At 39.0% G+C, this 22,525-nt stretch overlaps 1 protein-coding gene and 1 pseudogene across 8 annotated transcripts in view; one reads left to right on the top strand and one right to left on the bottom strand.

Annotated features, from left to right (window-relative positions):
• Positions 1–22,271, top strand: part of FYCO1 (FYVE and coiled-coil domain autophagy adaptor 1) — a 46,758-nt gene extending 24,487 nt beyond the window's left edge. For 4 of the 8 annotated variants that reach the window (XM_086848976.1, XM_086848983.1, XM_086849002.1 and 1 more), the window contains exons 12-18: positions 57–206; positions 1,649–1,854; positions 2,201–2,345; positions 14,618–14,713; positions 16,397–16,607; positions 17,876–17,985; positions 18,429–22,271. In XM_086848976.1, coding sequence (XP_086705102.1) covers positions 57–206; positions 1,649–1,854; positions 2,201–2,345; positions 14,618–14,713; positions 16,397–16,607; positions 17,876–17,985; positions 18,429–18,504 — 994 coding nt within the window. In that variant the 3' untranslated portion in view covers positions 18,505–22,271. Of the gene's footprint in view, positions 1–56; positions 207–1,648; positions 1,855–2,200; positions 2,346–11,631; positions 11,716–13,889; positions 13,950–14,617; positions 14,714–16,396; positions 16,608–17,875; positions 17,986–18,428 lie in introns of all 8 variants that reach the window. The other 4 variants (XM_086848943.1, XM_086848954.1, XM_086848964.1 and 1 more) reach the window with 2 other exon arrangements.
• On the bottom strand, positions 7,214–8,358 carry LOC147655816 (C-X-C chemokine receptor type 6-like; annotated as a pseudogene).
• Positions 22,272–22,525: the final 254 nt, after the last annotated feature.

The following is a 22,525-nucleotide window of genomic DNA, read 5'->3' as shown; positions in this document are numbered from 1 at the left end:
AAACCAACACTGACAACTTCTATGTGTTTTCCTTTCTTTTAACTGTGTCACTGCAGAGATAAGGATGCTTTGTGGCAAAAATCCGATGCTCTGGAGTTCCAGCAGAAGCTTAGTGCAGAGCAGAGGTGGCAGGGGGACACAGAAGTTAATCACTGTCTGGACTGCCAGAGAGAGTTCTCATGGATGGTGCGCCGACACCACTGCAGGTCAGTTGTTGAACTGTGTTGCACTGTTCAAAAGTAAAACTCAGTAAGATTGTCTACATGGAGGAAATATTTCTTAATGTTCACAGTTCACTGATCAAAATTGTTGATACATGACATTGTAGAGCTTGTAAGCTCCCCATGAGCTTAAAAGGGGATACGACATTATTGGAAAGATCCCTTGAAATGTATTAAGACAAAGGTCTGGGTGCAACTCTGACTTGGGGCGTCTGTTAGTTTCTCATTTCTGGAAACAAGGATAATCACACCTGTATAGTGTGTTTCTTTGAAGGACTGTGCACTTCTCTGTTATGCACTGAACAATATTCACTAAAATGGCATTTCTACTGTGATGGAAGTATTCCAGAACAAGTTTCAGCATGAATGTGCATGCATTATAAATTTGTTTTCTTACACTACTTATGTTCAGAGATAATTAACTACTGCAGAGTAGTTTGTTGTTTTTTTTTAAAGTGGATATTAGATTATTTCCCCTACTAGTTAGTGTTAGTTATTCAATCTAGATTTAAAAGTATTTAAAAGTATTTTAATGGATACATTTCAGGTTCCAGGGTAGTGATATGTTTAGTTTGGCTCTTTAATATTCCTTATCTTCATAACCTGATTTTTCATGTGAGGAAAGAAGGAAGCACTGACACTGTTTCCATTTCATGTGAATGTAAACAACATTCTATAGGGATTAGTGAATGGTGAAGTCATTTTGGGTAACAACTTTGAAATTAGTCATTTCTGCTAAGGTCTCTGAAAGCTGCTTGTGTCTTCACCCAGTAATGATTTAAATTATTAAGAAAAACAAAACCATTAAAATTTCCTGAGTAGCTGTCATCCCTGATGGATGCTTTTCTTCATGTAAATCTCAACATGCTCATTAAAAAGTAGTTGACAAGTTTAATACTGTGAGACTTCAGAGTGGAGAGGGCAGGAGGGATGAATGTACACATACGTGTCCAATACTGGATTTTTTTCCTTTCTGAAGGGAAGAGGGGTATGAAGCAGAGACATACAGATGTGTTTTTAAACTCCTTATAATCAAATCAAGTTTTGTTCTACCTGTCTGTGAGATTTGGCCTGTGTAGTATTAAGTTAATTTTCTTTTTATGTACTTAATATAAATATTATTTATTTGCATTGTATATTTGTTGACATTTGATTGTTTTATATCTTTAATTTCTTGTATTTTTAGTTTTTTCTGTTTTACGTGTTTATTAAGGTAGCAAAGTGTGAATGTGAATTTCTGTCCTGTGCCTGTCCTGTGCTTCACTTCAGTAAGGAGCACTGAAGGTCAGAGTTCTGCCAGTGGGTGTAGCTTTCATGTTTTTGCAGAAAACACGACCATTATGAGAGAACCCCAGACTCTGTCAGGGAGATATGTTCCAGCTGTATGTGGCACTTTTCTAACACCTTTGGTTTTGAATCATTTCTAGAATGTGTGGCCGCATTTTCTGCTACTACTGCTGCAACAACTACATGGTGACAAAGCCTGGTGGAAAAAAGGAGCGTTGCTGCAGAGCTTGCTTTAATAAGCCTAGAGTCATTGTGGACATTACAGATGACTCTGGATCCAGTGCCAACCAGGAAGGATCACCAGCTTCATTGGAATCACCTGTGTCACCATCTGAGAGGGCTTTTGGTTAGTTTATTGTTTGCATACTGTGGAGAAATAAGTAGGGTTCTTCGAGTCTCCAAGAAACCACATGGTCACTTCCTGCTCCAATGACCTGCAGGAGGTCATGGAGTGTTTTCAGGGTGGGACTGATCCTGGCTCTAGATTTGATTGGTATTGAGAGAAATGTTTGTGTATATTAAACGAGTGTCAGTCAGCCCAAGACTTTCCATTAGTTCTAATAGTTGTCTAATACTTCTGTCAATGAAGAGGAATGGTCCAGGCTTCCCCCTTAAGGGTTTGCTTTGTTTGTTTCCCAGGCAACCAGCTAATAGTGTTTATGTTTCTTCGGATGTTTTTTTTTTTGGCACAGTTGCAAGTGAAGCCTCTAAACCACCAGATGATGCAGCTTTTGACATAATCACTGATGAGGAGCTGTGCCAAGTACAGGAATCAGACTCTCTCCACAATGAAAGTCAGATGGAAAGAGACTCTTTGGATCAAAGTGTGACAGATCTGTGAGTAAACACTGCTTCTCAAAGAGGGTACTCCTTGGGATTTGCTTTAGAATGTTCTTCTTTTTCCTCCATTTAGAGAGAGTAGTCAACCTCTGTGTAAAGTGAAGACCTCTGTTCCCAGGCCACATGTTCAGTAGAACAACACAAGATAATTTTGGTCTTTTTTCACAGTCAGCATTCAATCTAGTAAATCTAAACCACTTCATGCTCTCCTACGTGCTTCACTACAACACAGGGGAGTAGCCCCATCTCTGTGTTGTCATCAGGCCAGCTGTCATCATCAAAGTCAGCATTCAGGCTCTCTGTGTCTGTAGACTTCCTTACTACCTTAGAGATGACAGCTTACAGAAAAGAACAATTGTGTAGCTGCATCTGGCTCAAGTTCTTTTCTTACTTTAGAAAATGGGATTGAGTGCAGATTTCAGTCATTTTTTTTTTAACATCTATTTCTACATAAATTACCAATGAAAAAGATTTAAGGCATCTGAATATTTGGTTTGCAAATTACATTGTAGTGTTAGACTTTAATGTATATCCATTTTTAGGCAAAATATTGTTTTATTATCGTTCAGATATTTTCAAATGGTTTACAATAATTCTGTTCTGTAAAATACATTGTCTTTTGAGAAGAAAAAACAAAAAGAGCAATTTCACCTAAATTATGTACTTGGTTTGCTTCCAAGCAGAAAAATAGATGGGATAAATCTAAATGCCAAACTGAAAATAGTCACAGAGTAAATAGTCTGCTGTTGAGAAAGCAGATCTAGACTCTTTTTCACTCAGCAGACCCATTTCCAGTATAAACCCCAATGACTTGCAGTTTGGGGTGAAGACAGATAGTACAGATTTGTTTATTTGGTAAAAAAAAAAAATCAAAATTCTACATATTTGTTTCTTGGTAAACACCTTAAATGTATTCTGCCTACCCTGTGTACAGTCAGCACTAATGTTATATTCCTGCTTATCATGTGCTGGGCAGACATGAATGAACTGAGCTTCACATTGCCCTTGTAAATTTAATATTGCCATTGTTTTGCAAAAGGACAATTTGTGGTGTGGAATTTTTGTTTGTTTTGTGAAGAAAAAAGCGAAATATAATACTTCTTTTAATTCATGCTCATGAATTTAAATGCTTAATTCATTTAATTCATTAATTCTGCAGCAGGTATATTACAGGTAAGTTAGCTCTGGAGAAAACAACCAGGAGAAGAGAAATAAGTGTGGGTCACCATTTGTTTTAATTCGAGATTGGTCTAAATTCATCTTGTCTGACAAAGTATTCAGACAGGAAGGAAGGATTGTCACTTACAAGGGAATACTATTCTTTAAAAGCACCCATGGAACAACTTACTTGCACCATGTAAACTTTTAAAGGTTGTCCATCTTCCCTTGTCAGATTATAAGCAGGAGAGACAGGAAATAGTGCTTTTTCCTCTGTTGCTTTTTGTTAGCAGTTTCATGAGCAGGTGGGAGAGTCCTACTGTGGTTGTACTTGGAACTTGAGACATTCCTAGAAGAGAACACAAATGACACCTGCCCTTTCCCATGGCACCTATAATGTTTGAAGGTCTCGCTAGCTTGAGTACTGGAGAGGATGGCCTTCTTGCATAGCAGATGACTTGAGCATTTTGTGTTGATTGTGGGTTTGTGTTATGGGAGAGATCTAGAAATTGGTAAGTGAGTCAGATGATGGTGTGGTGCCTGTGGTGCATGTTGAAGAAAAATAGCAGGGCACAGAGCTGATTGTGTTTTCTCACTTGTTTCTGTGGTGAGGAGTATATGTGTACCCAAAGCTTGAGTGTCACTTAGCACAGGAGCAGGAAGTGCAGCATGAGATACTTTGGTTGGTTGTGAGTAAATGTGCCAGAACCACTGTACTGAGTACAAGCAAAGGTTCTGCCAACCCTCTGTCCTGTCTTTGACAGCAGCCTATGAGAGATGTACTGAAAATTTTCCCCTGTGTTTTCTACCACATTTCATGGACCTGCAGTTCAGTTACTTTCTGAGCTACTGGTTTGATTGCTGCAGATTTCTTTGCTGTACTGGGCTGGCCACCTTGAACTTCATGTAGACGAATCATCTATATTCTTCTTCTTTCTAAAGTGTCCAGCTAAATGTGACCTGATTTTTATATGAAAACTTTACATAGTCTCCACTGGCATTCCAATAATGTTCTCTTTGCATTAAATTGGGTAATTTGCTTTGATACTGTGTTTGGGGAACACACAAAGGATCCAAGATTGTGGTTGCTAGATGCAGGTCTGAGGAAGGCATACAAATTAGTCAGTTTTCAAGGCTAAACTTCTTTATTGAGATTTGCTGAAAATAATCCAAGCTATTTTGGTTTTGCCAGAAATTTGAACCAGCTGGTGGTGCTCTAAAAATGAAGGAGATGAGCAGCCACAAGAGGGAAGAGGAGTTGGGCTTTCTGTCCAAGTAGAAGATGGGCAATTGACATGCCCTGTTGACATAGTTTCTTATGATCTTACTCTGGCTGACAGCAGATATTTTCACACTGACCGTACCTAGAATACTGTGTGTGAGTCCTTGCTGGTCTGAAAATGCAAGTTGGTCCTCAAAGCAGTGAATTATCTTAAAAGGACATTCCTGTTCCTATTTGTCCCCCTTTTGGTGCCTACTTTACTTTTACTCTTTTTTTCACTTGGTCTCTTCACTAAGCCCTGCCACTGTTCTTTCCTTGAAGTGACCTGAAACAATTACAACAAAATTATTTCATAATAGCAAATTTTGAGAGGCTGCCTTTATTGGTACAGGCCAGTTGAGAATCAATTAAAACTCACCTTAGTCATCAACTGCAGAGGTATGTGGCAGGATAAGAGAGATGATTGTACCAGCATAACTCTGTCTGACCTTGAAGTAGCTCTTTCCTAAAGGTTAGGATTAAGCAGCAGTTACTTCATCTTTCAGGTTTGTTATGTGTGTTTGGACCAACCTGGTCAAAATCTTAAGTGTGAGAAGCTGAGATCAATTGTGGAATTTTGATACATCCTGCTACTTCAAGGCTCATGGGTTTTCTTTTGAAGTTGTATTTTTAAACTCTTATTTCTAAACCATTCATATTTTCATATTGTGTTCTAAAACAAAGAGCCCCGGGATAAACTAGTGCACTGTGTTTCCATTTTTATGTGTTGTAGGCACAGCATGCCTGCAATAAATATTGCAGCAGCAAAATCAAGATCACAGACAGCAGAAGAGTAAAAAAACCCCAAAGCTGCAACTATCCTGGTACAGCAGCAAAGAGTTTAGTCATACCTTGGTAGTGGTAGAAAAACATCTCAGCTTGTCAGTGCAGTGGTTGCTTTGGTTTGGATTCTTTTTTTTTTTTCCTTGATGAGTCATAACACTCTTTGCTGACCTAATTACAACTCACGTGGCTGGGCAGGGTGCAATGTAGGCAAAAGGGGGAAGTGAACGTGGTCTGAAGCACTCCCTGCTCAGTACAGAACCAGCCAGGAAGGTGAGGGGACAGGAGCACCTCTTGCCACCCTATGCTGGCAAAACCTGCATTGCAGTTGTGTGTTGAAATGGCATCTTTCCACATGTAGTCACACCACATTCCTTTGTAGCTTTGTTTTTAGGGATATTTCACTGTGGGAGAATCAAGAGAAACAAGGATTGCCTAAGCAGGTGTTTCCTAAGGGGAAAAGTGGATGGGCATGCTGCTGCCAAAAAGAGTCAGGTTCCTCTGAGTTGCAGTGCTCTGATAGGAAGGCCTGGGTAATAATGGGGAGTGAAGGAACATCCAGAGAGGGAGGGTGTTTTTTACAAGAATGGTTTGAAGCAGCTAAAATTGGTGTTTCAAAGCTGTAATGCAAAGGGCTTTGGGCCAGACCCAACCCTGCCTTTATTGCAAACAAACCACAGCTGCATAAAGTCCTCCCTTTGCTCCTCTGCAACATCCCTTCTTCCTTTTCCCTATTCCAGTCTCCACACCTGTTCTGCTACTTTCTGCAAGAGCTTTTGCACACTTTTCTGCCCCCTGCACATCTTTTTGCATTTTTGAAAGTGAAAAGACCAGAGGTGGAAAGGGAGAACTGCTGGAACAAGGTTGGAAAACAACTAAGGAATCCACTGTTTCATTACAAGGGAACCAAGGTGCCAGGAAAAAGAGATTGGAAAGATATCATGATGCAAAGAATGTGTGGGGAATTGGGTGTTAGAGTCTGTGTCTACAGGAACACTGCTCTCTGTTGGAATCCATGTGTGTGAGATATGATATCCCTGGTGTTTACATGGGCCCTGGTAATCTGGCAACATGAGCTCTGTTATCAGATATAAGATACAAAGATGTGTATGGGACATTCAGACCGTGAACCTGATATTAGATGAAAGGCAGATAAAAATGCTGCTTTCTGGCAGAAATTTTAGATGAATGCAAAAGGATTTTGTGTATCGACCTTGTCCTAGATGGAAAAAAATCCCCAAAACATCTAGAAAAACCCGACCACACATGAAACCCAGCGTGAAGATTGAAATATATATGTTTTTAATCCAGCATTTCTCATTAAATGAATGGGCTGAACTAAAACATGTAATGTATTTGAAACAACTCATAAAAGCTTTCATAAACCAGCACCATTCATAGAAAAACAGCAGACCTGAAGTTAGGGAGTCAGGAAATTTAAGTTACCTTTATGTCATGAAAAGTGGAGTTTTATCTCATTTTTTTCATACTTCCTGAAGATCTTCTGCACTATTAACTCAGTTACCAGTTTGGACTGAAAAAGCAGGAAGCAGTGAAGTATCATGATGAAAAGAGGTTGGTTCTAAGCTGATGATAGTGTTTTTACTAATGGTACTATATTTCCTCTTTCACTCAGGCTCCCTACATCAGTATTTACAAACAAAGCAAACACAAAAAAAAGAAGCTAAGAAATAGTTGCCAGATTTTCTAGGCAGTTTTATAGTAGGTACATGCTTGTGGCATCTGCACTATATAAAGCAGTAAAAGATTTAGAGTCTTCCTCTTTGGTGGTTTGCCACTGCTGAGCTGTAACTTGCCATTTGGCACATCTTGATTTTTTTTAATAATTTTGTGCTAGTACATCTTGATTTTCATTCCTGTGAAGAAATAGAGGGTTAAGACACCCATAAAAATAAGCAGGAGCTTTTGTTATGGTAATTGCATATTCAAAGCTGCTCTTCAATTTAAAGCTCCAGTCAATGATCTTTATCAATCTGAAGAAAGTATAGGGTATCTGGATAAGAATAAACAGGACAAATACAGAAAATATTTTTATAGATTTGTTCTTCTGAAGACTTTCAGCACACAGTAAGGTTTTAATAATTAGTGAGTAGCAGATGATCATGGCTAGCATGGGAATAAAATAAGCAAGAGTTACTTGAATCACTTCAAGAACCAGTTCTGTGCGATAGTTTGGTTATTCTTCCTGATATATTGCCTTATCAAAATTAATACCTCCCAAAAAACAAAGTGTGATGCAGCAAATGCTTGTGAGACCACACAGATCAAGACAGAGATTAATTTTCACGTGTCATTTTGTTTGGTTTGACACATTTGCTTTGGTGGCAAAAGCAACGGCAATAAGCTGGTCAAAAGTGATAGACATTAGAGTTAACACTGAAATTTATACAAGCCCCATATAATATGACATGCCACAGTGCCTGAAGTCCACTCCCAAGCAGCAGAGTGTGCCCAGAGGGGCAGCAGCCAAAGGAAAACCCAGTCAGCTATAGCCATGTTCAGCAAAAGTACTGTCAGTTTCTGTCAGTATCTTCAGTTTCATGTAGAAACTTCAGTATGACAAAGACCGGTGCATTTCCTGCTAGGCCAGGGATGAAAACAATAAAATACATAATTTTCGTTAATATGAAAATTCTCATTTCTGTTTTCATAGGGATCAGTGATGGAGAAGTTATAATAGAGGTTAGCAGTATCTGTAGTTGCTATGTTGCCTTCTTTTAAAGGCAGCTGGGAAGGAAACATATTGAGATTTTTGTTAGTCAGCAAATAATTAAATCCTAATGCATCCAGGAGACAGACAAAATCCTAAATGCTAACAGATAAGAGCTGTAGTAAAGCATCCATGACAGACAAAAGCAAATCTTTTTATTTGCTGAAGAGGATTGTCTTGACAGTCAAGACCCACAACAGCTGGTGGATTTGAATACATCATCTGTTACCAGATTTATACTGATGGGGACTCAAAACATACTCAAAAGACAATTACCAAGAGGCTTCTGAAAACAGCATAGGGATTAAGCTTTCTAATACATCAGTGATTTAGCTCTTAGCACTTGGATTGAGGGTTTCTGGGGAAACCTATGAGAGAAATAGAATTTGTTTTGCCAAATTTACCAGTTAGGCTCAGGTTGCAGCCTCTGAGCATCAGAGATGTTTGACTTGGATTGGACTTGTCCCAAAAGGCAGAGTTTGAGTCTCAATGAGTACTTCAGCACTTGTGGTTCAGTTAAACCTCATCTTTCTCTTTAGATGTCAGTCACATCATCAGATGACAGCACTTCTTTTTTTCCCCATTTAAAGCAACTCACTGAAACATGGAGGATTTTTATTAATGTACTACATTTGTATTACTGTCAGGGGAGGAGTGGCCAATTCTCTGTCAGCCCCTTCCATCACACTTTGTCTCAAGTGTTGATGGAGTTTTCCAGTGTCAGCTCTCCAAGTTAAGGAGAAGCTTAACTCCTTAAGCCTCTCCTTAACTCAGCAGCCCAGCAGTCAGGGCTGTTGTCAGCATATAAAAGTAACAGCCCCAAAACAGTCCCAAGACTAGTGATCTTTGCAAGCTGTTCATCTGGTAAATTAAGTCTTTTGTGAGATAGGTTTATTGGCTTTTCGAAGATTTATCCCAAGAGCTGAATGCCCTCTATTGAGCTACAAAAACCATGTTTCTGTGAGATTAATCCTACTACAAGATATTACTAAGCACAGGATTAGCAGAACTCACCTCTGAATCCTTAAGATTGGCAGAAAGGCCTTACCCAGTGAGTTCTAATGTATAGCAGTTTGAGTGTCCCTTGGTTTTGCAAGAGAGGGAAACACGATTGAGAAAAATGAGCCCATGCAGGCAGATCTTTGCAGCAGCCTGTGCTACCATAGCTGGAGTGCTTCTGGGACTCTGACTTGTAGAGAAGTGAGCTTATATCTCTGACTACTTGAGTTTGGTACCTGCAAATGTGTGTAAAGAAAAACAGCACCAAATTTGACTTATTTCTGTAGCATCATTTATTGAAAGAACACTACTGACACAAGAAATGTAAGGCTGTGTAACTCTTTAAAAACTGAGTTCTCCCTTGTGCTTCATTGCATGTGATAGCAATTTCTTTGCCTCTAAGAAACAAACTGGGAGCAAGGTGCTAAATATTCACAAACTGTTCCTGTCAAACAGGGGAGCAATAGGTTGTGATAACCATCTGCTTTTATCAGTTATTTTCAGATGCAGAATAAGGTATGAGGGTGACACAGCAGTAGCTAAGCTGTGTGCTAACATATGGGTTGTGTGAATTTATCACCTATAGGGAGTGGGCTGAGGGAGTAGCTGTTACTCCTGGATGGGTCAGTCTGAAAAACATTTGATTGTAAAGCTATGAAGGTGCAGAAACCACCCTGGCTGCAGCCTCTGTGGAGATATAGGCTGGGCAGGGAGGGCAGGGCAGCAGCTCTGCTGAAAGGACCAGGGGCTCATAGTGGATGCTGGTGTAAACTCAGGAAACTGCTTCTGCTATATCTCTCCTATAATTCTGCCTCAGTTTCACTTAATAGCCTCTAAAGAACGGTATGAAAAGAAAATCAAAGGTATCTTAACTAGTGTTACCCACAGAGGTGTCTGTAGCCTCGGTGACCTACAGGCTGCAGTATTTGGGCTATACTGGCAGCAGCTTGTCGGTATTTTTAGTGTTGATTTCCAGTCGTCTGTTTGCTGCCTCCTGCTGGGAAGGAGATTTGAAAGCACCCTGATAATCCCTAATTGCTTGAACATTTGCAAATGCAGTGTTTGAAAGTGTCTTCATCTCAGAGCCTTTGCCAAACCTCTTTCCTAACATAATGCTACAACAACAGCAACAAAATTATTTTGCACGTTGTCTGTTGAGATGAAAAACAAGGGATGGGGCCACCGTGCTATTTAAGATGATTTATTGCTTAAGTAAGCCAGATAAGATACCAGTCTTGAAGGTGTGAGATTTGGAGAGAAGCAACAAGTCAGCCATAGCTTAAGGTAGTCACAGGTTTCTTCTTCACACAGCAATATATAACATTTTGGTCCAATAGACAGTTAATGCAAAACTTGTTTCTACTTAACCTATCACCTTTGCCTAATTTTGCTGCACTGTGTTCTGATAGGTCAAGTACCCACACACACCTCTATTATGGCTTCTAGCTCCTTAGCCTACCCTGTAAGTCATATTCTTACAGCTTAAACTTCTCACTATTTTACCTAATACAATTTCTTACTTACTCAAGGCATATTCTTACTTAAAATTATAGGAACATAAGTTTATAATTTTTCTATTTAATGTCTGTGTACCTTCATCATTACATTAACCCAAGCTCTTTCCAAGGCTGCAAATTGAACCCTTCAGCATCTGTGGAATTTTCCATTTTTCCCTTTCCCACAGTTGTCCCCTGGAGCACAGAAGTACTCCTTTGTCATGATTGTTTCCCTAGCTTGCTTTCTCTGTATTGTGTCTTGTCTTGAAGATAGAGTGTAACCAGTTTTAAGGCTGGGGATTCCTTTTGTACTGTTTATTGGTTGTTTTTCTTTGTTTCATACAGGATGTAACATAGATAAGTCATACTTTTTAAAGAAATAGCTGGGATTTCCTTTATAGCAGTAAGCAGCTCACCCATAGCACACAGTGATGGATCATGTTAATGTCCATCCATCTTCTTTTGTGTAGTATTGCACTTGTCTGTGTGATGCTTTCCCATCTCAATGCATGTCAGGATTTTCCCATAACACTTCCATCCCTTTCCCACCTATACACCTTCATGCAAGACACTGTCTTGCACCCTGTTAAAAACTCAGTGAGCTCTCTGTCCCCCTTGCTCCATCCCAGATCATGCCTCTTTTCTTGCCCGTGTCAAGGACCATCTGTGGTATCCTTTCGTCTGATCCTTTACTGTCCTCTTTCTATTTTTGCTGCTCTTTGTTGGGTTGGAGAGGAAGGTTAATAACTAAGTTAGGGTGCCTGGGGTGGGTCTGAACTGCTAGGTAACAGCAGGCACAGGGAATCATTGGTGCACTTCAGCATAATGCCTTTGATTATTTCTTTGCATTTTCAGATGTGTTTGCTGGGCTAAGCAGCTGTTAGGGGCTCTGTACAGCCTCCAGTCTCCGTTTCAGGTTTCTGCCTTTCACACAATTCGGTAAGACTCTCACCTGGATGACAGAAGTTCTCTCCAGAAATTATTGCACTGCTGACAGGCAGATGGCTTCTGGGATTTCACTGCTCAGCCACATGAAGCTGACACCTCAGACATGTAGCTACAGCTGTCAGAGCTCAGATGTTTATGAAAACAGAAAATTGCTGAGTCCAGATTTGAAACAGCTTTTTTTCAGGTTTAATTCTAAAAGTGACTTATTACCTTTAACTCACCAAGCCATTTATGATGCCGGCCACAGTATTTTTAGTATTTGTAAGAAATGCTTTCCATGTATAAGAACAGGCACACAGGACCAGACCATCCACCTTAGGGACGGTGACCAACAGCAGGTGCCTGAAGAAGTGCATAAGAACAAGACAAACATGAAGCAATAATTATTCAAAATGCTCTATCAGCTAACAACAATCTGTCTTGAGGCTTTGCAGAATCAGAACTGTCCTCTTCTTGCTCTAGCATCTTTTCCATGTTTCAGTTCTTTCTGCTTTTAGCCCCACTTCATTTCACTTTTAAAATGAAAAAGAAGGGAAACAATAACAGGCTGTTTAAATAGATATTCCAGAGGATGCATATTCATAATCTGGGGACCTGGCAAGCTGCAGAATTCTTAGTGCTGAGACAGAAGGTGAATGGGTCATGCAAGAATGAATTCCCCTGTCAGGGGAAAATGCTCTGGTTAAATCATGATACTGTTCCTTGTATTATAGCCCACCAGACCTTAGTTTAGACTGTTAAACTTAGTGAGATATCATAAAGAGAAAGAGGATTTTCTTTGTGATTATAAGGCACTTTGATTTAATACACAAATTAGGAGACTTAGCATTCCCTTAGCCTTAGATGTGTGGTGAATGCATTGGTTGGAACAGCCAAGTGACAAGCTAACCACCTAACCATGTCCTGGGTTGCAGCAGCTGGAATAAGGAACATCATGCGTTAGAGGAGAACACAGAACATACATTGGTCCTGCAATTCAATTTACATTTCAGGTTTCCAAATGAAAGGTGAAGTTAATGGATTAAATAAAGAACTCTAATGGCATTGTGTAGTACATCATGGAGTTTGACACTTCTGGAAAGCCTGTAATTGTGTAGTTCTCTTGCTCTCAGTTCTCTCTGCATGAACTCAAGGCTGTGAAATTCAAGCTGTGTCGCTAACTTAGTGAGATGGGAGACTTGTGTGGATCACAGCATGAAGCCGGTTGCTGTTTCTACTGTGCAAGCAAAATATACAAGCTATATATATAAAGCTATATGTAGGTTTACAAGCTATAGTTTAGTTTTTTAGTTTGTTGTTTTTGGTTTTTTTTTTCAGAATCAGATTTCTTATCAGGTTGTATAAATATAGTTATCAATGAAATTATTTGTATCAATAAGTATTTGCACAGATGTTGTGCTAACATTTATGGACCAACACATAGTAAGTACTTCATTCCTACATTCCTAGTGTCTGGTTACAGCTCAGATTTTGGCACTTAATTATAGCTTTGAATCTCCCATGCACATCCCAGCTGTCTCTTTAGGGTATTAACAGTAGTGGTGTGACTCTGAAGAAGTCAAGAGTTACTCAAGAAGCTGCAAGAATAAAAGAGTAGGAATATTGAGATAACAGTTCAGGAAATGTATAGATAGTGGGTTCAGTTTAATTTGCAGTCATAACAGTAAATTTGTCCTGTTTCCAAACAATTATGTCACTGCACTAAACTGACATGTGATTGCATGTGTTGATACAGTATTTTCAGATGCTGCACATGACAGCCTGAAGGAGATATTTTCTCCGGATTTTCTGCTCAGCAGTGTTGCTTATAGAGCAATGTCCCATTGGATTTAAAAGAAAATACCAAACTGTGCATTGGCTTTGAGAATTGGTCTACAGCAAGTCTGGCAATTATGCTCTCTTGTGGCATTGCTATGCTTGATGGTTCAGAAGCACATATGGTGTTGCATTTTACTAGATTCCACTAGTTTTTGGAAGGAACCAACCAGCTGGTTCCCTGTAAATAAGAGTCCTTGGCATTTTTTTCTGGGAACAACAGCTTAATTGTCTCAACTGCTGGAATGCAGAGAAACAAAATAAGAATAAGTCAGAGAAACTCTAACTTACTTGGAAACTATCAGTGTTTGTTTCCTGACTCTCAAACTCATCCTTCTCTCTGTGTTCAGCCCTGTAATTCATACCTGGTGCTACTCCAGTGTTCACCCAGAGCATACGCCTTTTCTGAGGTAAGGAGTGGATTGCAGGTTCTTCCCTCTGCTCCACTGTTCACTGGGACGCATCATGGTGTGGAGGAAACATCTTGCTTTGTCATCTTGTAGCAGTATATTTGGTGTATTTGTGTTTGAATCATACAGTGGTTTTTGTACAAAGACACATCATAGCAATTCTGTAGCAATAAAAAATGTTCTGTGTACAATTGTCAGAGTAAGGAACTGGATAATATGTCTGTAAAACACCTCCTCGATTAAATCCAGGGAGATTTAGTCCTTTTTATCCTTTTGCAAGCTTTGTTTAAGGGACAAGTGCAGACTGTTTTGCTTGTGTCTGTTCCTCAAGTTCCCACCTGCCAGAGAATCTTTAAAACCCGTCATCATCTCAATAAGAAATTTATGTTATGATTGCAGAAGAGATTTTCTGGATATATATATATATATATATTCCTCTTAGCTCATGAAACCAAGATAGGGACAGTTTTACGTTTGTGCACAGTGGTGAGCAGAAGGAGGCTGCAGTTTTGCCCAGTTTTGTCACTTGAATGTGTCAAGTAAGAATCCTAGAAATTGGTATCAGGACTATCAAAACATTTCTATTTTAGGAAGGCATCAACATGCAGATCGTATTCCATCACATACTACTCAGAGACTCATGATTTTCCTTCTTTTCCTTGTTCTAGAAACAGCACATGTAATTCTTCAACCTTTGATGAATCCGAAGACTGGCAAGTTGCTCAAGATGCTGAGATATGCTTGCTGAAGTCAGGAGAAATTATGTAAGCAGAACAATTTAATTGCTACAGGTGAAAGCATATAGGCTGAGCTCAGATATCAGTTACATGAGCACAAGCCTTGCAGGCTCCTGGAAGAGCTGCTCACTTGTGTCCCACAGTAGAATTTGGTCTGAGGAGGATGAGAGGGTGTAACAACCATGCAGAACAGCAGCAATGAGCCAAGTCCTCTCTCTTCAGTCTTAGAAAACTTCAGTGCAACTGGGGAAGAAGAAGAAGAAAATATGTAGGTCCATTCCTATTTTTATTGCAGGACTTACTGTCAACACAAAGGGGGTTTAGAGAGAAGGCTGTGCAGTCTCTGCAGGAAATTGCAAGGACAAGTCAGGGAATGCAGCTCTAGTTGGACCTTTGCCAAAGGGAGGGGAATTTATGGCTTTTTGGAGTATATATCTGTTATTTATTGGTGGCTTCCCAGAATCTGTTTTGCCGTGTAGATACATGCTATAGCATAAAATGTTTGTATAAGCCTCAGCTCAAGCTCTGTGTACTTTATGTGCACAATTCTCTGCATGTGTCCTGCTCTGAAATTTCTAGTTACATATAGTAGTGATACAGCATGTCACTTTCACAGCCAAGAAGGGAATCCAATGTGTGGAATTGCACATGACTTAGAGAAATTCACCTTTGCTCATTGTCCCCTTAAACCTAGCTTTGAAATTTTGCCTTAGTTATGGGAAAGGTTTTAAACTTTTGACTGCAAGGAGATTAATCAGTCCATGTTTCAACCTTGTTGCTGCTGTTCAGAGATCCAGGTAAATTAAGCAGTAACTAGAATCATAGCTGCACTGTAAGGCAAATCTTAGAATAATATTTCATTTATTAAAATCAAAGGTCACCTGAGACATGACAGGATTGTGGCTTACTCTGATCTCATTGATTTGCAAACAGTTTATTTGGCCTGAAGAGTGACAGATGAGATTAGTTTCAGTTGGGGTAATGTAGGCGAGATCCCACGGATCTTAGAAATAGGAAACTTCAGGTTTCCCCTGAAGAAAGTAATCAGTGTTCTCCTGCTTCAGGGCCTCGCTTTTCACAGTCTTAAATAGATACCAGAATGAAGTCAGCTCATCTAATGTTGTAGGACTGCATCATCTAGATGCTAAGAACTTAATTTTTAACTGGAATCATTTTGAGACAGTTTTTTTGCAGCTTGATTGGGTTAAACAGACCCAGATGTAGCGTTAAGTGCTTCAGAACAGAGCTGCTGCTCACTTTCCATCCACCTGTGCCCTCTGTACTCCTGATCCCTTCTGTTTCCTATGCAAATTTTTATATTCACCTAGGAAGGTGAACAAACGAGGTAACTTACTTTTTGTTTAAAAAGAACAGTAGAGGGCAGCACTCCTTTTTTATTTGTAGTAAGTCTAAAAGCTTTATTCCAGCACTGGTTTTCTTTAGATGAGATGAAATGAAATAAATAAGTGAACAAAATCCACTCATGCCAGAGCAGTGAAGGTACTTAATATCAGATAGATTTTTCATAGTTTTTACCTTCACCTGAGGCTGAATTTTCATGCATCTTGTGGACCTGCCCCAAATGTGCTGTGAAGTCTGCCTGAAATAGATGGAAAATAATAATCAAATATTATAGTGGTTTTGGATAAATAGTGGTTTTGTCTAAGTGGATTGGATCTCTTCAAGTAATCATATATTACTCCCTCACAGGATGAGATTACCCCTTACAGTAGAAGAGATCATGAATTTTGGAGAAAGCAACAGAGAACTGTTCATCAAATCCAGCACCTACAGTATCATTCCCATCACTGTTACAGAGATGGGACTAACAATTAGCTGGATCTTCTCATCAGACCCCAAAAGCATATCCTTCAGCGTTGTCTACCAAGAGTCCGAAGACACACCACTGGATCAGTGCAAAGTAAGGCTTTAGTCTCCTTACTTCCTTAGAGGTTGTGTTGCTCTACACTCATCCAGCCTACAGCAATTGACAAGTATTGCTAGGAGGTCTTCACCAGAATGCCAATTGCTACTGCATTAAGGATTTGTTTCTCCAGTTAAGCTGCAGTTCTGCTAAAGGCAAAACTACATCTTCAATGTTGCCTGCGAAAGTTGAGTTGAAAAGTGCTGTAGCTTCTATTGGTTGCATCTGAATTTCACCCAGAATTATTAAGCAAAACTAAATGTCCAAATCTGCAAAATTCTTTTTTTTTTTTCTCAATTTCACTTAGTTTGTAAAAATCTTTAAGGCTGTTTTTTCCAGGCTCTTGAGCAGAAGCCACAGGGAAACATAAATTTCTTGGTTCACCTACATTTCTTAAAACAAAGCATATACTTAAGTGTCTTGATGGTGTACAAAATCTCTTTGCCAGTGTCCAAGGTACCCAGTTTTATATGTGCTGCCCATATTTCATGAGGATTACAGATAAAGTGAATATATTTTACTCAAGTAATTACACAGTTTTGCTGAAGGAAAGACAGCTGTTGATTTAATCCACCGTGGTAGGGTGAACTCTGCGGCTGTGATTTACTGTAGGAATAAGACATTTATATAGCTTGTGCTAATCCACTGCATGGTTCTTAACTCCATGTAAAATATCTCTTTATCTTAATCTGAAAACTGAATGAAGTCTGAATGCTGCTTTTGTCTTGATATATTTATTTGGTAAAACTTTGTTTTATAGAGTCATCCTTGATCTGTATCAGCTGCTCTTCTGACAGGCGTGCTAGGGTTTTATAACAAGACACTTACACACTTCTGCTGTAAGCTCAGATAAACAATTAAGATTTGCTGAAAAAGCTTATTTTATAACACAGAGAGTATAAAAACATATTAAAATATATATTTAGTAAATCCTGCTCTTGGATATATGGATTTAAGGTACCACTTGCTAAAATTACTAAAGTTTCTTAGATTAACACTTAAAGGTTCAGGATATGTTTCTATCTCTAAAGCAGAGATGAATAGCTTTAGGTTAGTGCTGTAAAGATAAAATCAAAGGAAAACAGATGTCTCACTGTGAGATTTTAGTTTGGGTGAGTTTTTAATGCTATGATTAGAGTAATCAATTTTGCAGGCATAGATGCTCTTCGGGAATTTCAAAGTGGCTGAAATCAAGGTTTTCTGAAAGAAAATGCCAATTTACAGGGCAAATAGCAAACTTCATTTTGATTTGTATTGAATTCCAGGTTCTTATCCCTATGACTCGCTGCAACTCTCATAAGGAAACTATCAGAGGACAGGTGAAAGTCAGAAATGCTGGAATCTACACCCTGATATTTGACAACACGTTCTCTAGGTAGGTCCTAGCCAGGCATAAAAGGTAAAATAAGCTTGGTGTTACAGACTGTGGAACTGATCAGATGTACCATTATTCTGCCATTCAGAAATATAAGAAATTCTTCCTTGCTTGCCAAGAGGTGTTCAAGACTGAGTTTTGGTTCTTGGTCTTGTTTGGTTTTTTTTTTCTACACCCACAGCAGAATTCCACTCTTCTTTCTGAACCTCTGGGAGGGTTAACAGAATTAAGCAAGTAATTTGTGACTCATTCTAAGACAATTTACTCAGGATTGTCATCTTTTAAAGAACAGACCTGATGGCCCATGCACAGGCCTACTTCTTTTTGACAGCAGTGAATTTTTTGCCCAAGTGTAAACTGAAAAACTGAGTACATTTTTAAGGCTTCCTCTCTTCTTGGCTTCAGCTAACATGATCTTTTTGTTCTCTTTCTTTCCTTGACAGGTTTATCTCAAAAAGAGTGTTTTATCACTTGGCTGTTGAGCGACCTGTTATCTATGATGGAAGTGATTTCCCATAGCCTTTACTATACTGTGTATTTTTAATTACATTTTTAAGATATGCTATTATTTATGTACATGTGTAAGCATTCTGATTGCCACTGTGTTTGATGACTTTGAAACTATGCAATAGTTCTAATGCACTTAAGAGCAGATGTGTACACTAAAAATGGAAGCCTTTTTGGGAACACTAATGGTTCTGTACTGTGTACAGATTGCTGAAAAGCCATGTTGTTTGGTTTAACAGGTCAACAGTAATAATTTTTTTTTCAGTGGGGAGAAAAATAAGTGTGGGGGTATCTAAATGTAAACTGAAATTCTCTGCTGAAAATTGAGCTATTTTTCTTCCAAAAATATTCTTCAAAAGGAAATTTAAAGAAAAATGCCTATTTTTGACCTCTTTGCTGAGGTATAAACATAACCAGCTCTTTTCTGCTGTACTGCTCTTACAGTCAGAGCAGCAATTACGCAATACTTCAGTCTTCATAGGCAAATGTTGTAATCCATCTGGAATTTTTTATCTTTTCCAAGTTTTATAAGCAGAATACCATAGGAGTTTTATACATTTTGGGCTAAGATTTGATAAGTCTTGACTGGCTGTTTCCAATGCTTTGGCACAGAATACCAGTTAGAAAATAATAAACACAAAGCAGCAACTCTTTTCACTTTGGCTCACTGTACTCTGAATGTTGGCCCATGGAACCCAGTTCCTCCGGTGAGCACCAGTGGCAGAATGCAGAACATCCCCTGTGGAATAAAGTACTGCTCACTGGGTGATACTGAGAAGAGGAACATTCCTTTTTCCTGCCTTAGCACCTTAGTCATCAGCATTCACAGGAATGCACAGTTTCTGAGGAGATCAGCAGCGTGTCTCTCTCTCTAGACCATGTGGAAGGCGGCAGTAATGTTTGAACAGTCTCAAAACATCCATCCAAAATGGAATGCATATCAAGCCTGGTGAGCTCTCCACCCAGTGGTGTTAGTGTATTCTGCCCCTTTCCTAAGCCTTGCAGTTGCCAGATCCAACTGCTAACTTTCCATCTCAGATTTGGGGGCTGTTTACACTGCCTTTTAAGGGAAGACTGGGTTCTCACTCATAGAAAATTTCTATGCAAACCATCTACTTTCTAAATAGAATTTTAGCTTCTTATCAAAATTCCTGAAAGTGGATTTTTCTATATAAAAAGAACCTGTCTTCCAATAGAATGGCAAAATATTTGGCAGGAGAAAGAAGAAAAGCTCTTTCTCCCAACCAGCTCTCCTCATAATTTATGTGTGTCTGATTTTTCATGTTACTGTTCTCCCAAGGAAACCTCAGACCTGGAGGGTTTTAGTGCAGCAGTTGGTAGAAGACCAGCACAACCTGTGAGGAACCCTGTAGAGACTTTGTGTCTGCTATAGCTGGCATACAGGGGTCATGGTGGGAGACAGAAAATAAAGCAGGAGAGGAAAGAAGAAAAAAGGGCAAGCATAAACTGAAGCAAATGGTTTGGGGAGATGAAAGGGCAAAGTTGTAAATGTAAAAGCGAGGAGAGGGAATTGGAGGAACGAGCTCAGCTAGGGAAGGTGGTCAGGAGAGGCCAAGCTGGTGTTTTTATGTTTTGCTGGTCCAGTCCAATACCTGTAAGGGTCTTCCATCCCAAAAGACTGGTTGTTTAAAAGGTGGAGATCACAAACTAAGTGTTGGACATTTTCATAGGAGCAGCTGAGGCAGAGGGAAATTTTTGGTCATAGAAAAGAAAATAATTGCAGTTAAAGGTTGCTCGTAATTTTTTCCAGTTGTTGTATAATACAGTAATCTTCAAAAGATTGTGAAAGAATGACTACTTTTCATGGAGCACCTAGGATTTAGGTCTCTGGCTCATCAATAGCTTTCCCTTGCCTTCAGCTGCCTTTTTCCCCACGGTGGTGGTGTGCTCCCAACCCTCTGCCAGGCAGAGTGGTCAGTGGAAGGTGCAAACTCCTGAAGGCTGCACTGTGGTTAAGCCCTGACCTGGTTGTGTGCATGAAAATGAGATGGATGAGAGACTGACGTGAGCAATAAATGGCCTCAATTGGTTCATGAATTACAGTATATTTCAGTCTTGAAGCTATGTTTTATATTTAATTAGGCAAGGAGACATTATTTATTGCTTAAGAATGGAGTACTATGTACCATATACTATGCAATTTCACTGAACTGCTACTGAAGTCTGCTGCAGTATTCTTTTAAGCTTTTAGGTGTGGTTTTTAAAAACATTTTGCTGTTGTTTACTTAGAATACTAATTTTACTGGGATTATACTTCTTAAAATGCCAAATGTAAGGTAAAGGGACACTGTCAAGTATCTTCAGCAAAATATGACATCTCTGTTAAAAAGTATTTGAAGTCTCTCTGCTAAAAATAATTTGACAGCCTTGCCTCTTGATTTCCTCTATACATCTTCTTTAAAATTTTTTTAAAAGTTCTTTAAAAACTTTAAAAGTTCTTTAAAATTTTTATCCTGTGGCAAATATTTTTAAGCCCCTATCCATGTAGCTCTTAAAATTATTGTCTCCGTGTAGTAAGCCAGATGTTTCCCTGGAGGTCTCTCATGTAGACAGTCCTGAGACTGCTGAAGCCTATGTTTCGGAGAAGAAGAGTAAATCCACTGGATTCTCATTTAGCATTTGAGTCTCTATGGTCCCTTTTCTTCAGGTTTTCCTATCCTTTGAGAGTAATTTTATGGCTTTTTTTTTTTTTTTTTTCCCTCTCTTTGAAAGATGACTAAGAGTGAGAGTCAGAACCTGTAGTTTAAAGATGAAAAGAAAATGTTTGATTCTGACCAAAGACAGTACTTAAGGAGAAAAAGTTTCAAATTAAAATGAAATATCAGGCTGGTAAGGTGCAAATGGACAGGAATACAGCTGTTCAAAGAATTTTCCCAGGAGCAGTAATCCCATCATAACAGCTGGAAGAGGCTGTGCAGAGACATCAAAGAACCTGGCATTAGTAGAGACGTTTTGTTTAAATGTCCCAGACAGTTCATTATGGAATCATGGAAACCCAATAAAGGACTTTGCACAAGGGCAGGCAAGAGATTATTTCATTCAAGCACCTCATTCTTCCATTCATAAAATGCTTGTTATGTGAGTTATTCCGGCAATACTGAAAAATCCATTTATTTATAGGTGCCCAGGTGGTTTGTTGAAGTGGGCTTTTTATTATCTGCAGCAATGCAATAAAGAGAAAAATATTTTAAATTGATCATGAAATTAATTGAAGGAGATGTCACATTCATAGGACAAAGATTATACATTGTGATCAGCATAAGCAATGAGATGCTTTTCTGGGTGCTGGAAAGGGTAAGGAGATATGGAGGGTAAGATTTTTTGTTATGAAGAGGTTTATGCAAAGGAGAGAAGGTAGTTTCTTCAAGAAAATGACAGTGTTCCTTTACTCAACATTACTCAATGTTTCTTTATGAAAAATGAAAGAGGTATTGCACAAAAGTCTACCATGTTACAAAATAGCAAAGCTACAAAAACCTGTCTTCTTTCCTAAAACTGAAATTGCACTATAGTTTTAATTATGCTCAATCACTGAGGTTGTAACTTGTTCAGAAGCATCTTTTGGTCTTAACTGCCAAAGAATTGCAAGCCCTATTCACATCAAACTTCCTGCTCCAGATATGGGAAAAATCATGTATACCCGTGTGTCTGTACAGTTACAGGAATGTAAACGGTTGCATTGGAATGTTTTTCTTGATGCTTTTTTTTTCCTTTTTTAACCTCAGAAATTTAAGAATAAAATTCTTTATCATTGTGAATGTTTGTCCCTTTTTGCCTTGTAGAGATAGCTTTGTGTGGAAGATAAATTGGATGATTGTATAATTTACTTGGGGTTTTTATTGAATTTATATTGTGCCATCCCCTCATTTCAAAGCTACAATTACAGTAGAAGCTTAAGAGCATCTCTGGAGGCATCTGGAGTCCTGCCTCCACATTCAGAAGCTTCCCTGTAAGAGAGGTTCCAGCAAAGCCTAATCTGGAGTGTGAGGGACCTGCAAATAGTGAATCTTAC

This window comes from Cyanistes caeruleus, chromosome 1 (genome assembly GCF_971803275.1).
Source record: "Cyanistes caeruleus chromosome 1, bCyaCae1.hap1.1, whole genome shotgun sequence".
NCBI lineage: Eukaryota > Metazoa > Chordata > Aves > Passeriformes > Paridae > Cyanistes > Cyanistes caeruleus.
This window is presented reverse-complemented; position numbering and strand designations above follow the sequence as displayed.